Raw genomic sequence first — 22,075 nt, 5'->3', positions numbered from 1 at the left:
GAGATAAACACTGACGTAGTCCAGTTTTAAAATTAACTTTGCTCAACTCTTCCCAAGCTTGGAGAATTCCACTTCGGTTGTGAAAATGCAGCCAGGAAAAGATTCCAAACTAAATGCTACAGGACTTCTTAGAATAAACCAAAGGCTCCAGATCCTAACCACAGGAACCAGGCTTTCCCACATGGAATTCTGCAACTCAGCGCCACCTATCACAGGCCCTTAATTACAGCTTCTTGCAATCATTTACGCATCCCCCCAGGCACACACTGAAGCCATGCTGGAGGTCAGCATTAGGTAATGCCCATAGACATTCTACCCATTGCCAGCTCAAATCTCAACCACTAACGCAGCCCACAGAGAGCTCTTCTTCCTCATCTCCCAAATCCCTTTAGACCCCAAAACTAACCCTCTGGAAATTCTGGCTCCAAAAGTCTGGGTAGGATCTGGGCAACTGTATTTCAGAAAAGCACCATGAGTGAGTCGGATGTGTAATCTGGGTTGGGAACAACTAACAGAGATAGTATGTTGTGATGTAATAGATACTTTAGGAAGACTTAGCTCCATACTCATCCCTGCCACTTTCCAACTGTAAGACCTTGATCAATTTACTTTTCTCTAAGCCTCAGCCTCCCCAACTGAAAATGAGTTGTTACAGATATCGGATCAAACAAGAAATGAGGTTTCCCTTAAAAACAAAAAACAAAAAAAAAACACTTCATATTTGTATAGTGTTTTAGAGTTTAGAAAACGCTTTTACATCCACTACGTCAAATGACAAAAGCCTACTCATGATATGGGATGGATGGGAATTATAATCATTCCCCCACTTTACAGCTAAGGATACAGGGATTAAAATAAATAGGTAAAAGGGCAAAAAATCACAGAGTTAATAAATGTTAGAGGTATGACTCAATCCAGGCTAAGTCCAGTTCTAGCCCATTTCTCTGTATAGCTGGTATAAATTCTCAAATACTTCATGAAGGGCATACCACTTCAAAGACTGCCAACACTGCGGTGCATCCTTCTAGGACTAAGTTAAGCACAAAGCGGCAGGTCAACAAATGCTTATTGGTTGAATGATAAAATCAACAAGCACAAAATCAAGCTGAATAAAGTTTCCAAACAAAAGGAAAAAATTCATTTATTTCATTTTGATGTATGCATTAATTATAGCCATCTAAGGTCTTAGAGCAAAGGGGTGAAACCTATGTGCTCAGGGTATGTATAGGAAATACAAAACTAGGTGGTGAAAGAGAGGCCACTACATCGTTTCACAAGAACTTCTTAGAACTCTATGCTTTCTACATCTATGCTTTGAATTTATAGAGCTACAGCTTTGATCTTGAGCTATGAGACTTATTTTCAGACCAGATTTGGCCTAGGGTTACTCAGCGAGGATTTCCAGAAGAACCTCTTCATCTACAGCTTTATTGCTGAACAAAGTACTTCACAATGGCCTAGTTTTGTTTCACATACATATACAACCTGATCCAACCTCATCTTTATATCTCATTTATGTAATTATAGCATTTCAAAACTATAAGAGACTGTATATGTCTACTGGTTTGACTAATTTTTTTAAATTGTTTTTTATTGAATGAAAGATTCTTCAAATTCTAGAGTGCTTTACAATTTTCAAAGGTTTCACACACGATTTCTTTTTTTTTTTAACTTTATTTTATATTGGAGTATAGCCAATTAACACGGTTGTGATAGTTTCAGGTGCACAGCAAAGCAACTCAGCCATACATATACATGTATCCATTCTCACATGATTTCATATAACCCCATAATAACCCTCTTTTTCCCATACCCCTATATTATCTCTTCCCCTTCCCTCTCCACACTGGTAACCACTAGTTTGTTCCCTATATCTGTGTGACTCTAATATTTTAGAGGAAGGCACTGAAGTCCAAAGACAAGTAACTGACCCAAACCAGGCAGCCAATTTATGAGAGAACCAAGACTACAACACCGATATCCCAATTCCCATCTCCCCATTCAATACATAAGGTCATCCCTTCGGTTCCCAATGATGTCTAAACACTTCCATCAGCTGTTTTTTTTTTAACAGAGTTTTATTGAGATATAATTCACATACTATACAATTCACCCATAGAGTCCAAAATTCAGTGACTCAGTACATTCACGGAGCTGGGGAATCATCTCCACAATCAACTTTAGAACATTTTCATTACCCCAAAAAGAAACCCCATACCTCTTAGCCATTGTCCCCTAATCCCATTCACATCCCCCTACAACCCTAGGCAACCACTCTTCACTTTTTGTCTATGAGTTTGCCTGGATAATATGAATTTGCCTGGATAATTCATATAAGCAGAATCATACAGTATGTGGTCCTTTGTGACTGGCTTCTTTCACTAATAATAATGTTTTCAAGGTTCCCCCTTTTGTAGTATGGATCTGGACTTCATTTCTTTTTGTTACCAGCTAATATTTCTTTGTATGGATATACCAAATTTTATTTATCCATTCATCAGTTGATGAACATTTGAGTTGTTCCCACTTTTTAGCTATTATCAATAATGCTGCTATAAACATTCATGTACAAGTTTTTGTGTGGACATATGTTTTCATTTTTGGTAATATAGTAACTCTTTATATTTTTGATATAAGGTCCTTATCAGATATATGATTTGGGAAAATTTATTCCCATTCTGTCGGTTATCTTTTCTCTTTCTTTCTGAAGCACAAAAGTTTTAATTTTGATGATGCCTATTGGTCAGGAATCTCATCATCTTCCTGGTTTGTCAGTAAGAACAATTCCAACTTTTTATTTTTTATTTTTAAAAGTCCTCTTTACTGCATGTAGAAACTTGGGCTGAAAGCCTACTTATTTATAGAGATCAAGAATTATGGTTGATAAAGCACAATATTAAAAATAAGCACACATCTAAACTGAGGGATAAACAAAGTGGCTATATATGTGGGAGAAGATTCTATGGTAGAGTAACATCACCTAGATCATAGCCCCTCACCTAGGAAGTTGGCAGCTACTACATAAATGAATTAGCCAGAAAACAAAAGTTAAGCAACTTGTGTGTGCCTCTTCTATCTAGACCCCAAAAGAGCTCACAATGAAGGTGGGGTAGAGGAAAGGGTAAACACAAAGATGCACGCCCAATGTACTCAATAAAAGTCCTCAATAGTTCTCATTTCAGTTTTCCAACAATCATTTCCTATATGTAAGATCACTGCCTATTAGACATCTCTATGTCAAGACGTCTCAAATGCAAAGTGTCTAATATTATCTTTTCACTTCAAACACAATGTGTTTAAGTCATCATCTTTCCTGCTCTCCAACCATCAACCTTCCTCACTTGTTCCTCTTCCTGTGCTTCCTATTTGGTTAATGATACTATTATCTACCATCTCCCCTGATCTGTAGTTATGCAGGTATATTTTTCTGCAACATATTTTCTGCAATTCACCACTGTACTTGGCATATTTGGCCTACTGTTTCAGAATCCCAATTCTGACTTTACCATGTAGCCTACTAGCTATGCCTCCCAGCTTCAACGAAAGAGTAAGAGAAAGGGTACTGGGACTTCCCTGGTGGCACAGTGGTTAAGAACCCGCCTGCCAATGCAGGGGACACAGGTTCAAGCCCTGGTCTGGGAAGATCCCACATGCTGCAGAGCAACTAAACCCGTGTGCCACAGCTACTGAGCCTGCGCTCTAGAGATCACAAACTACAACTACTGAAGCCTGCGTGCCACAACTACTGAAGCCCGTGCACCTAGAGCCCGTGCTCCACAACAAGAGAAGCCACTGCAATGAGAAGGCTGTGCACCACAATGAAGAGTAGGCCCTGCTCAACGCAACTAAAGAAAGCCTGGGTTCAGCAGCGAAGACCCAATGTAGCCAAAAATAAATAAATAAATTAATTAATTAATTTTTTTAAAAAAAGAATCTGGACACAAGGGACTTCCCTGCTGGTGCAGTGGTTAAGAATCCGCCTGCCAATGCAGGGAACACAGGTTCGATGCCTGGTCCGGGAAGATCCCACAGGCCGCGGGGCAACTAAGCCCGCAAGCAACAACTACTGAGCCCGCGTGCCACCACTACTGAAGCCTGCGCACCTACAGCCAGGGCTCTGCCACAAGAGAAGCCACTGCAATGAGAGGCCTGCGAAGCGCAACAAAGAGTAGCCCCCGCTCGACACAACTAGAGAAAGCCCGTGCGCAGCAACGAAGACCCAATGCAGCCAAAAATAAATAAATAAAATTTTTCAAAAAACAAAAAAAGAATCTGGAAAGAAGACATTCCAAATGAAACTAGTTTGGGGGAAAAACCATATCCAAATGAAGACATTTCAATATTTCTTATATTTTGTGAGGTCATAAACAGTTTAAGAACTTAAAAAGTAAGTAAATATATGGCTTCAGATTGCCCAAAATCTGGCAAGAGCCTAATTATTTTCCTAGAATTTTGGTCAGATATAGTTAATAGAGTGTAATAATGGGTCTATTTTCCATTTGACTTCACAGTCATTTCAGGAAAAGAAGATAAGGAATAAGGAAAATATTTAATGAGAGAAAAAGGGATTAAAGGAAAATTAAATCCAGGAAGGGACAAATATTTTATTCAGGTTACAAAAGAAATTTTTTTTAAGTATACAAATGATGAGAAAGAAATGAAATACTGTACTTTTATCACCAGGTAAGATGGCTCGGTAAAATCGGTCCTTCTTTTTCTTCTCCTCTGGGTTTGGAGGCAGAGGTTTGGAACCGTGGTTTAGGGTTCCAGCATCTTTGCTGCCAGCTCCAATCATAGTGCTGGTATTTCTCATCGGAGGGGCTGGGGGTTTGTCTTGAATGTCTAGGCCGTTATTCGACATTGTCACCACCACCAGCAGCTACTGGAATCAGAAAGAAGAACATAACTCTTTTATTATTTTTTGAGCAAAAGGAAATATGTGTTGAAAATTTTAAAGGAATTCAAATTTTACAACCCTTCCTCCAGGACCCACCTCAAGCCCTTCCACTGCATACTATGACTACTGCTATCTTATTCAGTCCACCATACTCAAAGATGTAATACCTACTCTGTGCCAAGCACTGCTGAAAATTCACAAGGTTCTTGCTTTTCTCTTCATTCTCCTACCTAAGGCATTGGAGAGCACAAAAAACCACCATGATGTGATTTAAAAGGCAGAAATTTGGCCCAGCTAAACTGAGTATGAATCCCTGTGCTACTTAACAAGCTTTAGAGAAATTCCTTAACCACTTGGGTTCCATTTAGTCGTTCACATGAAGATTAAATAAAACTGCCAACAGCATTCCACACAGTGAGTTCTCTGCCAAGCTCTAATTTTGTTACCTTAGGAAAATCATTCCTTCTCTGGTAGGAATTGTATCACTATACCAATGGTCAGTAAAGCTGCTGGTTTTGTAAACAGTTTTACTGGAACACAGCCACATCCGTTCACTTACATATTGTCTATGGCTTCTTTCACGTTCCAATGGCAATGCTAAGTAGTTGCAACAGGCCTAAAATATTTAGGTTGTTCACAAACCTACAATATTTACTATCTGGTCCTTTACAAGAAAAGTTTGCTGACCCCTGGCCTTTATCATCTCTCCAGTATCTCCTTCCTCTAAAATTTGACCTTGTTCTAAATATATGATGATCAATGCATTAACCATCTTGTCCTATATGATGCTGAATTTACAGGCAATTTCCAGTGTTTCTGGGAAACAGAAGGAATAAAATCTAAAAGAAAAGGAAAAAAAATCCCTATCACATGGAACCAGTAGTTTTAGTGAAGATAAATGTTATTACCTTAAATAAGTGTGCTTGACAATAGATAAATAGGAATATATCCAGAGTTAATAAAGTTTCTCATTATTCTTCATGCTACCCTGGAAACTATATCTTTAACCATGACTATTTAGAATGTAAGCTCCTTAGAGTCAAACACAACAGTGCTTTTTAGACTGAAGTTTCTAATCATTAAAAAAAAAACAACAGTGTAATAATCACCAAAACTTTTCAGAAATATAGATGTCCTTGTATGATCCTCATGAATTCTGATTTAGTATGGCTGGGTTAAGCCCAAAATTTATAATTTTAAAACTTAGTGGTCCCAGTGCCTGCCAGAATTGAATACCACTGCTTTAGAAGTTAATTACTTAAATGCTATGGACATAATCTATAGGAGTCTTAACATTTTCTAATAAATGCAGAGTTAAATGATCCCTTGCATCCATTTTTTCCCTCAATCCTTTCTCCACATGCCATCAGTGATCTTAAAACACTCATACCTCTACTTAAAACCCTTCAGTGACATCCCAGAATAAAAGCTAAAGTTCCTTAGCTTGCTTTTGAAGGCCCTCCCATTGTTTAACCCATTCCACCATCAGCTTCATTTCCCACCACTACCACTCCCTCTAATTCCCCTTATACTCTAGCCACACCCAACTTCTCCAACTTCTTCAAGTATACTGTAGTTTTCACACTTTCATTCCTTTACACATGCTGTTCCCTCTGCTTAGAATGCCAATTTCCCTATCCTCAAATTCACTCATCCTTCAACTGCTATTTCTTCTATGAAGCCCTTTTGAAATGTTCTCACCTTTAAGAAGTTAAGGTCTCCTCCTCCACACTCCAAAGGCAATGGGTATATTTCCAGGTTATCACATTTATTTTTACTATGTTATAATTATCTTCACCAGGAAGAATGTAACCCAAAGATCAGGCACGATTTTGTCACCTTTGTAATCCAAAAGAGCCTAGTATAGTATCTAACTCAACAGTGGATTCAATAAATATTTCTATTAATCAAAAGTTTGACAGAGTTATATACCTTGCCTTTAAGGAATTCAGTACAGACGAAATTTTAAGGTCCTTTGCAATCTGATATTGAACTGCCTCACAAACTAAGCCACTGTACCTGGACACAGCTTGCATTCAAACCACACTTCAGAAATCTCTGTTCTCCTGAATTTGCCAAGTAGTCTCTTACCCTCCTCTTGCCCTACCCCCCCCACCCCCAATGCTTCTTGTCAGTAATTTCTCCCTCCTCTGACTGATGAAAATCTTACTCATCTTTTAAGATCAAATTTAAACTTCATCTGTTTATATAATTCATCCTGACCTACCTCTGACAAACCAACTGCTCCTTACTTCTCTTTTTGAACAAAAGAAATCTAGTAAGCAAGGATAATCTTGTTAATCTAGAGTAACTCTCTGGGTGGTGTGTTTTTTACCCATTTCTTCCAGCTTCATTTTGCAGATTTGTCTTTGCTTTCCCTCCCAGCCCCAACTCAAGTCCCTCAGCTCCCCCAAAGAGAATTTCTACTGGCCCAGCTCTCAAGAGTACCTTCCCACTCCAGACGGCCAGTTCCAAAATTATACCCCCTGCAGCCACCTGATACCCTAAGCAGGCCCTTCCTTGCCTCTTAGGTCCTTCAGCCAAAAGCTTCATTGAATATTACTCCTTTTCAGGATGACAGCCCAGGATTGCACCAAGAAAGGCTTCATCAACCTTTCTGATAAGGCTTTTCTTCATTTCTCAGTTCTTCCACTGTGTTTGAAGAACTCTAGGTGGTAGATTGCCACTTTCAAAAAAAATTCTAAATTATTAAAACCTAAAATCTGTTGTTGGAATACAATGTTTGAATACTCTGTACCACATTCCAGCCCAGGTCATCTAGCCTGTGCTTGAAAACCTCCAGTGATAGGAAATCCACAGTGTCACAAGTCAGCCTACTCTATCTTTGGTGACCTCATTTAGAGAGTTCTCACTTACATTGTTTTATCTTCTCCCAATGAATTGCAATTATTTGTTTACACATTTGCCTCTCCCTGCACTTCCCTTCCCTGCCAGACTTAAGACTATGAACTCCTCAACAACAAAGTTCAGTCATCGCAATCCCCAACACCAGGCCTGGCACGGAACAGGTAATCAGTAAAGATTTGTTGAACAAATGAACAAGCAAATGAATAAATAAAAGAACAACAAATGAACAAACAAACACTACTTCCCTCTATTATTTCTAAATCCTATATGAGGATTATATGAGGGCTACTCAGCGAAAGTCTATTGCCTCTTCCCAGACAGAACTTTATGTACCTGAAATCATCTCTCAAGACTCCCCCCACCGCCCAAAATCTATTTTCTCAATGCTAAACATTGCCAGTATTTTCAACTATACTCACAGAACACAAGTTTGTGCCTTCTTGAACCTTTCCTTTGAACTTACTTGGACTTAATATTTCTACACTACTTTCCAGTTTCTCTGCAGCCCTCCATCCAGTCCTTTCCTATGGCTTCTCCACAAGTCTTTACTCTCTTTACACTTTATAGATCCACTCAGAGGTCATTTTGTCCATCTATACCTAGCACAATAATTAGCACATTTTAAAACCTACACTATTCTAAACTTTGTTTATAGGAAAACAAGTCCAAAATTTCAATCCTGATAGGAAAAAGAAGAAATTCTTTTTTTTTTTTTTTTAATTTTTACTGGAGTATAGTTGATTTACAATGTTGTGTTAGTTTCAGGTATATAGCAAAGTGAATCAGTTATACATATACATATATCCACTCTTTTTTTTTAGATTCTTTTCCCATATAGGCCATTACAGAGTATTGAGTAGAGTTCCCCGTGCTATACAGCAGGTTCTTATTAGTTATCTATTTTACATATGGTAGTGTGTATGTGTCAGTCCCAATCTCCCAGTTTATCTGTCCCCACCCTTATCCCCTGGTAACCATAAGTTTGTTGTCTACATCTGTGACTCTACTTCTGTTTTGTAAATAAGGTTCACTTGTACCCTTTTTTTTTAGATTCCACATATAAGCGATATAATATTTGTCTTTCTGTGTCTGACTTACTTCACTCAGTATGACAATCTCTAGGTCCATCCATGTTGCTGCAGGTGGCATTATTTTGTTCTTTTTTATGGCTGAGTAATATTCCATTGCATGTATGTACCACATCTTCTTTATCCATTCCTCTGTTGATGGACATTTAGGTTGAGTCCATGTCCAGGTTATTGTAAATAGTGCTGCAACGAACATTGGGCTGCATGTATCTTTTTTTGAATTACAGTGTTCTCCGGATGCCCAGGAGTAGGATTCCTGGGTCATATGGTAGTTCTATTTTTAGTTTTTTTAAGGAACCTCCATACTGTTCTCCATAGTGGCTGTACCAATTTACATTCCCACCAACAGTGTAGGAAGGTTCCCTTTTCTCCACACCCTCTCCGGCATTTATTGTTTGTAGATTTTTTGATGATGGCCATTCTGACCGGTGTGATGTTACCTCATTGTAGTTTTGATTTGCAAGAAATACACTCAGCTCTTGAATAACATGACCAAATATATAGTAAATCTTCTAGCAATCTCTGCAGGTCAAAGATTTGGAAGGATGAGAAACCAACGCCTTCTGACAAGCTGCAGAATAAAGCTAAGCCCGAGGCCAACATTTAGAATGATAGTTCAGATGGCACCCCTTTATCTATCCTAGATGACAAACTGATATAACGTACAGAGAGAAAGACAGATTGACCATGTGTTACCAATGCCCCAGAGGCTCAGGGAGCCTAATAATTTATAAGCAACTAATTATACTGAAGTACTAATTATTAATCAACTGAATGACTCTATAATAAATGTAGGATCACTGTGAGGTTTCAAAAGGGCCATTGGCAGGGCGATATAGTAAAAAGATGAATGGAGTTAAAATCAGACAAGTTTAAGTCCTGGCTCTGTTATTTACTAGCTATAGTCCTAATAGAACTCTCTTCACCTATGAGCTGCAAACTGTTGTTTCCTCCTGAGCAGTCAGTCTCTAGACAGACACTGGTCAAGAAGCAACCAAGGAGGGGAAGTGATTTATGTTTCTTTTTCTATAAAAAGCATAAAGATACAGTGCTAGAGGAGAAAAAAGGGAAAGAAAACACTTTTCAAGTAGCCACTATGTACAAGGTACTTTACATACTGAACAAAACCGGTCAGGGATTCAGGGGAGTATGTTCACCAACAACTACTTCTTTCTGCTTTACCACATCTGGATTCCACAGCCACGAGTATAAATCACAGCCAAGATAATCAAAGATTTTAAGATACACATAACATCAAAGCCAGAAGCAACCTCAGGGGTCATCTAATCTGACCCCCTCACGTAACAGGAATACGGAGGTCCAAAAAGCAGAAAGAAATTGCCAAAGATCACACAGAAATTTAAAGGTGGGGATTGGAACTCAAGTCTTCCGATTCTCTGCCAAAGGATTTTCCAACTATACTTGAGGTAATCCTCACCCGGCTGTACCTATTCTGACCTAAACTATGCTACTTCTGATTTACATTTAGATCCATCAAATCTAGCCAATGGCAAATATAGAAATATATAAACATGTTTGGGCTGGACTTAAGATTGATATTTACTAAATGTCTGCCACGAGCTAAGCAACAGAGAAGATAAATAATTTCTTGGTCCTCAAATCAGCCATGTGAAAGTTATGTACACCTTTTACTGACATTGCAGGTCCTTCATTCAAGTACAATTCAAATAAGTAATTTTTAATGAGTACTTACTTGTAAGGTGCTATGCCAGAAACCAGGGATATAGAGATAAATAAATGAATATGTTCCCAACTCTAGAGGTTCTCATGGTCTAGTAAGCAAGATAGACAGGACCTAGAAAACCACAATGTCAGGCCAATTGTGAACAGTGCTGTAGAACAGTACAAGCAGTAAAATGTCAGAAGAAACAGAAAGGAAAGACTATATTAAACTGAGGTCATCAGTGAGGCTTCACAGAAGTGGTGCTAAGAGTAGGGGCTTAGGAGAATTCCCTGGTGATCCAGTGGTTAGGACTCCACACTTCCACTGCAGGGGGCATGGGTTCCATCCCTGGCGGGAAACTAAGATCCCACATGCTGCGCAGTGCAGTCAAAAAAAAAAAAAAGAGTAGGGGCTTAAAGAATAAATAGGTCAGACTAGTGGTCTTTGACTCTGGACTATTAGAATTCCCTAGAAGCTTTTTAAAACACCAGATGAAGTACTTAAGAGAGGAAGTATACTAATATCTGCAATTTACTTTGAAATGCATTTTTAAAAAGTAAGATACATTAATGGATGAACATAGGGATGTGATATAATATACATGTCAATATATAATATATAATGGATGTGATAAAGCAAGTTAACATGAAAATGTTAATGGTAGAAGAATCTACATGGCGATTACACAGGTATTCACTATAAAATTCTTTCAACTTTGCTGTATGTTTCAGATTTTCCTAATTAAAAAGCGGGGGCGACGGGGGTGGGGGGGGAAATACCACTGCTTTAACTCTGATTTTAATTGGTCTGGGATAGGCCCAGGCATTGGTATATTACCTTGACCAAGGAAAACAGACAATAAAATGAATGATTTTGACAGAGAACGATGACGGCAAATATATCCCAGACCATAGGAATAACATGTGTGGAGAGTACAGTGTGGTAGAACGCAACATGAAGGTGAAAAAGTAGGACACAGCAATCACAGAGGACCTTTCATTTTCTGCAACACATACAGCGCTAGTCAGAAAAATGGTCCTTTCTAAGCAGTTCTAGATCTGTACAATGAATGTCCCACGTTAAAAATAAAAGATGACGCTGTTGATTAAAAAAGGCTGAGGGATGACAATGAGAAAAGAAGTGTTGCCTGGAGGAGGGGACCAGCTGCTATCCATCTGCACTGACGACTCTGTGGTGCCCTGAGCTCACACAATGGGACTTGGAGTTTAGGAGAGTTCTCTAAATTGCCTAACAAAGTTGCTAAAATTCTTTTAAAAGTAACTCCATTGAACCTCCTGGACTAACCGTCTTTACAAATAGGGTTTCAGCCATCACCTGAGGCTGATATTTTAATAACCACTAACATTAATGGAGTTTACAAGAAAACTTGGAAATCTATTTGGTTGGCATTATTTTTCTCATTCATTCATGTAAATATTTATTCATCACCTACTGTTTGCCAGACTGTGTTAGGTGCTGAGGATAAAAGAGTGAACAAATTAGAAGAAGCAAAATCTCAGAGATGCTGCCAGCCACCCAGGGTCACACAGCTAGTGGAGAGCATGCGGCAGGAACCTGAAATGAAGTCTGTGTGACTGCAGAATCACCTCTCTTTCCACTACACCATACCTCACTGTTCACTCTAGAGGCAAAGGAATTGGACTAGATGACCTTTAATATTACCTCAGGCCATTATTTAAATGAAATGGGGAAGGAAAAAAGAAATAAAACCTATCTCATGTATTAATCACATTTCTCAGTTCCAACAACTCAGAGCTGCTAAGACTGGCATGATCAACACTCCACCCAAGACTGGGGAGTACTGCATGCCCTTGACACCTGGTTATGAGAATCTGATCTTTAATTAAATTGTGCCAGGAGGTTTTCTTTGGCAGAAGCCTGGAATGCTACAGTCTTGAATTTGCTGAGGGATGTCCTTCTGACAAGTCAAAGACATTCCCGCTATGCAGCCTCCAGCCACTCGCACTGGTTTAGCAACAAGAAAGCAACTGCTGAGGTAGCAGGGAGGAAAACTGGAAGCTCTTTCTGAGCTGTTAGGAAAGCTACTTTAATTTTTGACCCTCAGTTTCCTCTTTTTTAAAATACAAATAGGATTGTCTATTTTACAGAGCTATCATGAGAATTGAAAAGCATATATAAAAGCCCCTAGCATGCTGCCTGACACAAAATAGATGTTCAAAAAACACCTGTTCTCATCCCCCACTCATCTATCCAGTTTCATCTCTTCTATCTCTAAACTTGTCATTCCAACCCAATCTGCTTTCAGGCTACTGCCTTTGCCCACACTGTTCTCTCTGCCTAAAATGTCCCAACTTGTCTGCCAAGAAAACTCCTACTCATTCTTCAAGACCCGGCTTGATTCACTTCCTCTACAAAACCTTCACACAGCCCTCCTATTTCTACCTTGCCCCAAATTTAATAGCATTTTATACATAATTCTATGCAGCAGGTTCCATATTTCATGATATCAACCTCACCAGACCATGAACAAGTCAAAGGACAAAACTAAGTCTGATTAATGTCTATGTCCCTGAGTCCCACCCAGCACAGACCTGGCACAACTAGGTAATTAGTAACGGTTCACTGACTAAAAGGCAGCCTGGTTTAGAGAAGAAAAACACAGGAGTTGGAAGGATCTTGAAAATCAGCTAGTTCCAAATCTTTCATAGTTCTAACATGAAACCCATAGGGGTATGCAACTTAGCTAAGATCACTACAATTGGAGAAGTATGAGAGGCAGCAAAGTGAAATGGAAAAGGCAGAGAGATTTGGAGTCAGAGACTTAAATTAACTTATGCTGACCCTATACCTTCACCCTCTCCTCCCCCTACCAATAATACTACACATCTTCCTCACCCCTATCACCCCTGCAGATAGTCACTAGAGTGACTCACAGAAACCAGCACCAAATGTCTTATAATCCTCCTCCTACCATCTTGGGAAATTCCTGACCTGTATTCCCCGTTGAGCTATTCCCAATAGTTAAGGGAAAAATTCAAATTTAAGCTTCAAACCTCCAGCCCTCCCCACGGATGGCCTGAACTGAGAAAATAATCACTAAAACCTGAGGCTCATACAATCTAAGAGCTGAAGGAACCAATAAGGTGATCTAGTTTAACCTCCCAAGAAACACTGGAATCTATTCTGCTGTCTCCTAGATGGATGATCTTCCAGTCAATCTGCCTGACCATATCCTATGATTTCCCACACTGCCACATGCTGCCTCAAAGGAACATATTCTCTTGGAAGTATTAGGAACAACAGAATGAAAATAGACTGCCCTCTCTCCTTTAAAAGAGAATCGCGACTAATTTAATCAAGCTTCCAGTGTCCATTTACTTCAGACAGACTTGACCACCCAAACTCTCATACCCAACCTTTTCTGTATGTCCTCTAATCTGACCAAATTCCTCAACCCTTTCCTGACTCTGGATCCCTCCCACTATTTCCTCTGGAACTTCCCATTTGTCATCGGCTCATTCCCCTTGCCTCTTTGCCTTAAAAGAAATTTGGTTATCTCCTGAGAAAGAGACTTCTCTAGCAGCCCTCTCAACTGAAGGCTGTTTTCTCTCTTACACCCAACCTATCAGTGTGGTCCTTAATTTTCAGTGCCATTTCCAAACCACTCCTTTTTCTTCCTCTTGTAAAACCTCTATTCCTTTGAGTAGCCTCCACTGGCTGCTATCACACTCCCTTGCTGCCTAATACCTACTTCCTGGACACTCCACTCAAAGGTCCCTAGATCAGTGTTCTTCTGTACCCTTCCAGTTATCATTCTAGGTGATTCAACAGCCACAATGATGCCCTTCCAACACTCTGGCTATTTCATTTGCTGACCTATAGTCCAAGTTAACCAATACTCCCATGATCACACCCTGGACCTTATCCTCAAAATGTTCATTGACTCCAATATCTAGAGAGAATCATATATACTCCAAACACAACCTCCTATCCATGTAGCTCACTTGTTCAAGAACTTCCATTACAATTCCCAGACTTTATTTTGAGCTCCAATCCACTATCGGTTAGTCCCCACTACCGTCACTTCCTTTTTTCCCTAAACATAGTCCAACAAAATCACTTAAACATCAAAAACCATCAACCCTCTAAAATTCAACAACAAAAAAACCAAACAACCCAATTCAAATATGGGCTAAGGATTTGGATAGACATTTCTCCAAAGAAGATACATGAATGGCCAATAAGCACATAAAAAGATGCTCAACATCACTAATATTTAGGGAAATGCAAGCCAAAACTACGAGACACCACCTTATACCCTTAGGATGGTTACTACCAAAACAAACCAGAAAACAACAAGTGTTGGTGAGGATGTGGAGAAACTGGAACCCTTATGAATTACTGGTAGAAATATAAGATGGTACAGCCACTATGGAAAACAGTAGAGCGAACAGTTCCTCAAAAAATTAAAAATATTACAGAATTACCATATGATCCAGCAGTTCTACTTCTGGGGTATATGCCCCAAAATATTGAAAGCAGGGTCTGTAAGAGCTATCTGTATACCCATGCTCATAACAGTATGAACAATAGTTAAACTATTGGCTCATTGGCTAAGGGAGGGGGTGAATGAGAGGCCCAGTTGATGCTCATTTGAGGCAAGGTAAATCTGATAAAAAACAAAAACAAGAACAATCAACCCCCTTGCCTTCTCTCCCTTTCCAAAATTCAATTGGCAAAATCCCAGCTTTGGGATGGTTGAGCTCAACTCTCTCCAAACTGTCTCTATACTGAAAGAGCTGAGTATCCTACAGAACATTACCTGGTTGACCGCTTTAGCTTGAAAATTATGAGGCTCTCCCTATTTATGATTACCTTGCCTCAAATGAGCATCAACTGGGCTTCTCATTCACCCCTTCCCTTAGCCAATGAGCCAACTTTCAATGAGAAAACAGAAATCTTTGCAGAAGAACTCTATCTTCCCACTCCTAAATCTGTATGCTTCCCTGCACTGTACCACCCAGTTACAATGAAGGAGGTGACCCTTCTCCCATCAAAAGCCATCCTCTCATTCTCTCTTCTCGCTTTACTCCTTTGCTTGTACTCCCTCCTCTCACCTGGAATGATCTCCTCCTTCAGCAGCTACATTAATCAATCAATCAATCAATCTCTCTCTCTCTCTCTCTCTCTCTCTCTCACACACACACACACACACACACACACACACACACACACACACACACACATATTCAGTCATTCCACAAACACTTATTTAGCATCTACAGTGTACCAATACTAATCTAGCTGAACAGGACAAAGTCCCTGTGTTCATGGACTTTATGGATTAGTAAGAGGAGCAAAGAAATAAGCAAATAAATATACAATGTCAAGTCCATAATAAAAATTAAAGAGTAGTTCGTGTGAATATGAAGGGACAGGGATGGGGATGGTACATAAGATAGTGATCAGGAAAAATTTGCTATGGAGGGGAAAGGATTAGAAAGGCGAAGCATGAGAGGAAAGGGATTAGAAAGGGGAGCAGTAAGAAGGGAGAAAGTGGGGATGGGAGAAAAGGTGGGTAGGGGGCAGGACAGGAAAAATGATCAGGAGTAGGAAGTAGAAAGAAAAGTGGGGAGAAGATGATAAGGAGGTAGAGTCACAGAAAAACTGGGGGGAGGAAGGCAGTCCAAAATAATCAAGGTAGGTTAGTATCAGGCCTGACATGTGTTTCTTGGTTTCACATGATCAAAAAGGAAAGAATTATAGTGATTAAGACATTACACAGCCTCAAGGTCTGTCATTAGCTTGACAGAGTAAGGAGGAAGCTCCAGAGCAGACAGCCGAGTTTAAAGCAGCTTTATGCCCAAGTATCGAACAATTGGCCAGTTTGGAGAAAAACTATTAATATACCTTGATCTGCTTCTTCCCAACCCCATCTCCCTACACCCAATATACCTACACTCAACACTAAAATAATCAGCATTCTCAACCTCTGTCTCGTCTGTGTAGTCACTGGGTCCTGAGCAGCCCAGTAAGATGCCATTCAAAAGACTGGCTGGAAGACAGGGTACCAAGGTCTGTTTCCCAAGTTTGCCTCCAAGGTCTGTTTCCCAAGTTTGCCTATCTCCTACAGTGCTGAGGGGGACATTTCTGCAGTCCATTCTAGGGCTTTTACCAACTCACCTGTCCAAAAGGCAGTTTGACAGCCTGAAAATGCCAGAGTCACAAACAAAATGTCAAGCCCTTCATTGCACAGATAAGGAAACTGAGGCCCCACAGAGGCTGCCTGAACAGGACCAGCCCCCCCACCCCACCCCAGGTCTCCTATCTCTCAGTTTACTCCACCTCTTAACAAGTCACTTATAATACAATGCCCCTCCCCAGCACCCAAGAGAAAAGCCCCCACGGTCCCAGCAGGCCAGCCGCTAATCCAAGGCTGAGGAAAGCATCACCCTAGCCGCCAAGCAGAAGGGTGCTTGCAAAGGGGCAAGGCTCCTAAGGCAGAGCAAGTTCCCCAAAAACCAGCTTCCCCTTCACACCTCTCCCTAGCCAGAGCTCTGATTCCAGTGCTGGCCTAGGCCTGGGTGGGCTCATCTGGGGGTTCCACCCTAAACCCCTTCTCTCACTTAGGGTCTCTTAAAGGAAGAGACCCTAAATCTGCCGGACCCGCGTCACCACTCCCCGGAAGCCAGCAGAGACGTCCCCCGCCCCCCGCCCCAGCACCGCGCAGCTGAGCGCGCCCCAGGGTGGGCACGCATTACCTGGTGGCGGGAGATGGCCCCGGCATCTCTGCCTACGGTTTTTGTAGCAGAGCTGCACCTCCCTCACGCCTGGCCGGCCGGGCAGCACCCTGGGCTCCCAGGTGGCTCTGCTTGGCTGGGGCCGGGCTCCCAGCAGCTCGGCCGCCCCAGCTCTGGCTCCGGGGCGCAGCACGCTCCCGCCCTCGCAGGGCGCAGCAAAAGCTCTGCTCCAGGGTTGGCGAAGCAGAAGGGGCGGGGAAATAAGGGAGGGAAGGAGGCGGGAGAAAACCGCGCTTCTCCTTTCTGCAAAGAGGCTCTGAGGGAAGGCGGGGAGACTACTACCTTGCCACCCTCTCAGCTATTCTCCCCAACCTAGTCTTCAGCAGGGGGTAATTTCTCAGTGAATCCAGGCTTTCCAGGGACTGTCAGAGCTTCCTGGGTGGGCCCCAGAGGCAAGGAAGAGAACCAGAGCTCCGCTGTGCCTTAGTTTCTCCAGCTGGGTCTGGACTCCAGGACAACTCAAAATCAAACCTAGCATTCTATCAGATTAGGCTTCAAGGAATGAAATGCACCCACCCACCGCCTCCAACAAAGGTGTCAGGTTCTAATTCTAATGCCCTAGGGAAAACACTGGGTGGATGCTTATAGCTGCTTCTAAGCAAAGAAGGCTCAACAGCAGCTACCATTTGTAGCTACCAGCTACACAGCAGGTACCTGTGTACCAAGTACTTTACAAAATCATATGTCTATCTCACCACAACCTTATGAAGTAGACACACTACCAATTCACATGTGTCAAAACTGAGTTCCAGGAAGAATATGGTTTTGTACAATAAGTATTTCTTAAACACATATTGTGAATCAGGCATTGTAAAGGGCCCTGAGCAGAACAATACAGAATATTTACCAACACTGGCCCAGACCCCCTAAATGCTAGTAGTGCCCCCCGATAATTGAAACAATAAAAAAACACTTTCACGCATTTCCAAATGCTCTGTAGGACGTAAAATTACCTCGTCAACTACCCCTCTATGTCTTGCTCTTGAGAGAGATGTCAGGAGTCAGATTACGCAGGGTCTCTTGTGGGTCATAACTAGGAGTCTGGGTTTTGTTCTAGGTTTCAGCAATGGGAAAGCTTTGGAAGGTTTTAAGCAGAATGACAAGGTCTAATCTATATTTTTTAAAAATCACTGACTGCTGAATGGAGAACAGAGGGGAGAGTTATGGAAATAAGAAGACAAGTCAGTAGATTCTTTCAGAACTCCAGGCAAAAGAAGACAGTAATGATTTAGAATAACATACTGGAAGAAGAGATGAGAAGAAACAAGAATATTCTAAACATACAGCTTGGAAGAAGCAGCAGCCGAACTCGGTAAAAGACAGGATGTGATGAGTGAGAGAGGGCAGTGACTTCCCCAAGACCACACAGCTGGTAAATGGCTGAGTCATTCCAACTTTGGTCTGACTCCTAAGCCTATGCTTTATTTCTCTCTGCCCCGTCAGTCATCTTTGTATTGACTACCATATCCCTCTCCCTACAGCCTGGCAAAGAGCAGGTAACCAGCATTATGTCTGATCAATAATTTAAGTGTGCTAGAGAGAAATTTTCCCTGACAGATGTCTACATCTCCATTTGATATGCCCAAAGTAATCTAATTGCAGAAGGATGTAGAGGAAGAACTCCAGTAGGACAGAAAGAGCTCTTCTGTTTTTTTCACCTTTCCCAGACCCTGAGTACTTGTGCTATTCCAACTATCAAAGTCTCAAATTTGGTAGAGGAGACAAGAAATTTCTTGAAGATCCCCTTGCCCACACAGAGAATCGGCCAGTAATACAAACTGGAGGGATCTGCTGCACTACGAGAACTCAGCTTCAAAGTAGTTTTAGGATGTTCTTTTGGGCCCACACCCTTGTCCTTCAACTTATGAATGAGAGGAGAACCAAAAAGAGTCCGCAGTCTTGGACATAGTTTTTCAAAGTAATCATCAATAATCATAACATCTGACCTTACCCAACTTCCCATCCCATGCAGCATTTGCTCTTACAGATAGGCTCTGCTGGAATACGCAGGAACAGAAAGCTCATCTGCAACGAGCACTATGAGACAGTGCTTCCTAATATTCAGCCAGGTGCCTCTCTGTGAACTTCCAATTCTGGCTACTAGAGCACTCAGAAAACATCCTTCAACGCCAAATCATATTAAAGACTTTCAGATATGTGTATATGGTGATCTATCAAGGCCATGCACATTTTCTCTTCTCCAGAATAAATACACTCAGTTCTTTTAATCATTTGTTCATTCAGTAACTATTTAAGCATCTTGTACAAGCCACGAGAGACATACACACCATCGAACAGGACCACACCTTCAAGAAGTTTATGGTTTGAGTATGGTGGTTTTTAACTCGCCCAGTGTATCAATATTACCAGGGAAGCTTTAAAAATATATACTGAAGTCCTAGCAGAGATTCTGACTCAACTGGTCTGGGATGTAGCCTAGGCAACGTATCTGATCAATATAACTATAGCTACATATAGATATCTATCAGAGGACTAACACTACCTGATTTCAAGACTTACTATAAAGCTACAGTGATAAAGGTGGTGTGTTATTGGCGAAAGGACAGACAAATATATCAGTGGAACAGAATAGAGACCCTAAATAGACATACACAAATACAGTCAACTGATACTTGACAAATGAGCAAAGGAAATTCAATGGAGAAAGAACAGTCTTTTCAATGAATGGTGCGAGAACAACTTGACCTCCACCTGCAAAAAAATTTAGACACAGACTTCACACTTTTCACAAAAATTAGCTCAAAATGTATCCACAGACCTTAATGTAAAATGCAAAACTATAAAATGACTAGAAGATAACAAAAGAGAAAACCTAGATGACCTTAGATTGGGTGATGGCTTTTTAGATACAACAAAACCACAATCCATAAAAGAAAAGGTTGATAACTTGGACTTATTTAAAACTTAAAACTTCTGTTCTGCCAAAGACAGTATTAAGAGAATGAAAAGACAAGTCATAGACTTGGGAAAATATTACCAAAACACACATCTGATAAAGGACTTATATTCCAAATATACAAAGAACTCTTAAAACTCAACAATAAGAAAACAAACAACCCAATCAAAAAATGGACAAAAAAATCTGGACAGACACCACACCAAAGAAGACATAGAGATGACAAATAAGCACATGAAAAGATAATCAACATCATATGTCATTAGGGACTTGCAAATTAAAACACAACAAAATACCACTACTTACCTATTAGAAGGGCTAAAACCCAAAAGAGTGATAACACCAAATGTTGGTGAGGATGTGCAGCAACCAGAATTCTCATTCACTACTGAGGGAATGCAAAATCGTACAGCCACTTTGAGAGACAGTTTGGCAGCTTCTTATAAAGCTAAATACAGGCTTACCATACAATCTAGCAATTGCACTCCTAGGTATTTATCCAAATGAGTTGAAAAACCTGTCCACAAATATTTATTGCAGCCATACTCATAATTGCCAAAATTCAGAAGTAACCAAGATATTCTTCAATAGATGAATGGATAGACAAGCATCCATACAATGCGTATTATTCAGCAATAAAAGAAATGAACTATCAAGCCATGAACACCTAGAAAAACCCCAAATGTATACTGCTAAGTGAAAAAAGCTAGTCTGAAAAGGCTGACTCCAATTATATAATAGTCAGGAAAAGGAAAAACTATAGACGCAGCAAAAAGATCAGTGGTTGCCAGGGGCTAAGAAAGTGGGGGCAGGGATGAACAGGTGAAACATAGGGCTTTTTTTTTTTTTTTTTTTTTGACTGTGCAGTGCAGCATGCGGGATCTTATTTCCCCAACCAGGGATGGAACCCATGTCCCCTGCAGTGGAAGCTCGGAGTCGTAACCACTGGACCACCAGGGAAGTCCCCACAGGGCATTTTTAAGGTGGTAAAACTATTCTGTATGATACTATAATGGTGGATACCTGATATGATGCATTTGTTAAAACCCACAGAAATATACAACACAAAGAGCTTTAGTTAATAATAATGTATCAATACTGATTCATCAATTGTACCCACTGATACAAGATGTTAATAGAGGAAGTGCTGGGAGGAGTGGGAGAGATGGAGTACACGGGAGGTCTTTGTACTTCCTGGTCAATTTTTCTATAAGCCTAAAACTGCTCAAAAAATAAAGTCTATTAAAATAAAATAAAAAATACAGGGCAAGTATCAAACAAACAAAAAAAGACATATAAGATAAACTTTATTTTCTTTTTCATTAGATTCATTAGACCTAAAATTACTCTGTCAAATTATTGTAAAAGTTTCTAAACTCTCTCAATTTCTATGCTTACCTCATTGCAGACTGGGAACAGTTCAAACTCTACTTTGAGTGATCTGGGCACATTTTACTAAACACAGTCCTGTTTGCAATGACCCTGGTGCAACTAGGGCACCTTCCACTAAACACAGTACTGTTTGCAATGACCCTCTTACTGCCTGGTACCCTATGGGAAAGGTGATAGTCTAAGGGCAGTCTATCCCCTATAGAATGTAGTTGGACTATCACCTCCATTAACTATACTTTGTACTTCCAATAATTCAGTCTGAAGCTGCACTAGCTTTTTAGTCACTGCAGTGCCTTTGGCAGACACTGGCCTTAGGCAGCCAAAACCACAATTTTCATAAGAATAGCATCAGGCTAGGCCTCCTTTAGGCTCCCCATATTTTGCCATTTCTTTGAGACTTAAACTATTGAATTTCACTGCCATCCACTTTAAATTTCGTCTTTTTTG

The 22,075-nt window shown here is 40.5% G+C and overlaps 1 protein-coding gene across 8 annotated transcripts in view; it reads right to left on the bottom strand.

Moving 5' to 3' along the window:
* PAK1 (p21 (RAC1) activated kinase 1) overlaps positions 1-22,075 on the bottom strand; it is a 152,381-nt gene that overhangs the window by 65,680 nt on the left and 64,626 nt on the right. For 2 of the 8 annotated variants that reach the window (XM_059930743.1, XM_059930742.1), the window contains one exon: positions 4,672-4,882. In XM_059930743.1, the coding sequence (XP_059786726.1) occupies positions 4,672-4,861 (190 nt within the window). In that variant the 5' untranslated portion in view covers positions 4,862-4,882. Of the gene's footprint in view, positions 1-4,671; positions 4,883-8,863; positions 9,037-17,280; positions 17,460-22,075 lie in introns of those variants that run through there. The other 6 variants (XM_059930741.1, XM_059930738.1, XM_059930739.1 and 3 more) reach the window with 6 other exon arrangements.

The sequence above is a fragment of the Balaenoptera ricei genome, chromosome 8 (genome assembly GCF_028023285.1).
Source record: "Balaenoptera ricei isolate mBalRic1 chromosome 8, mBalRic1.hap2, whole genome shotgun sequence".
Taxonomy (NCBI): domain Eukaryota; kingdom Metazoa; phylum Chordata; class Mammalia; order Artiodactyla; family Balaenopteridae; genus Balaenoptera; species Balaenoptera ricei.
Note: the sequence above shows the minus strand (reverse complement) of the source record. Positions and strands in the feature narration are given on the sequence as shown.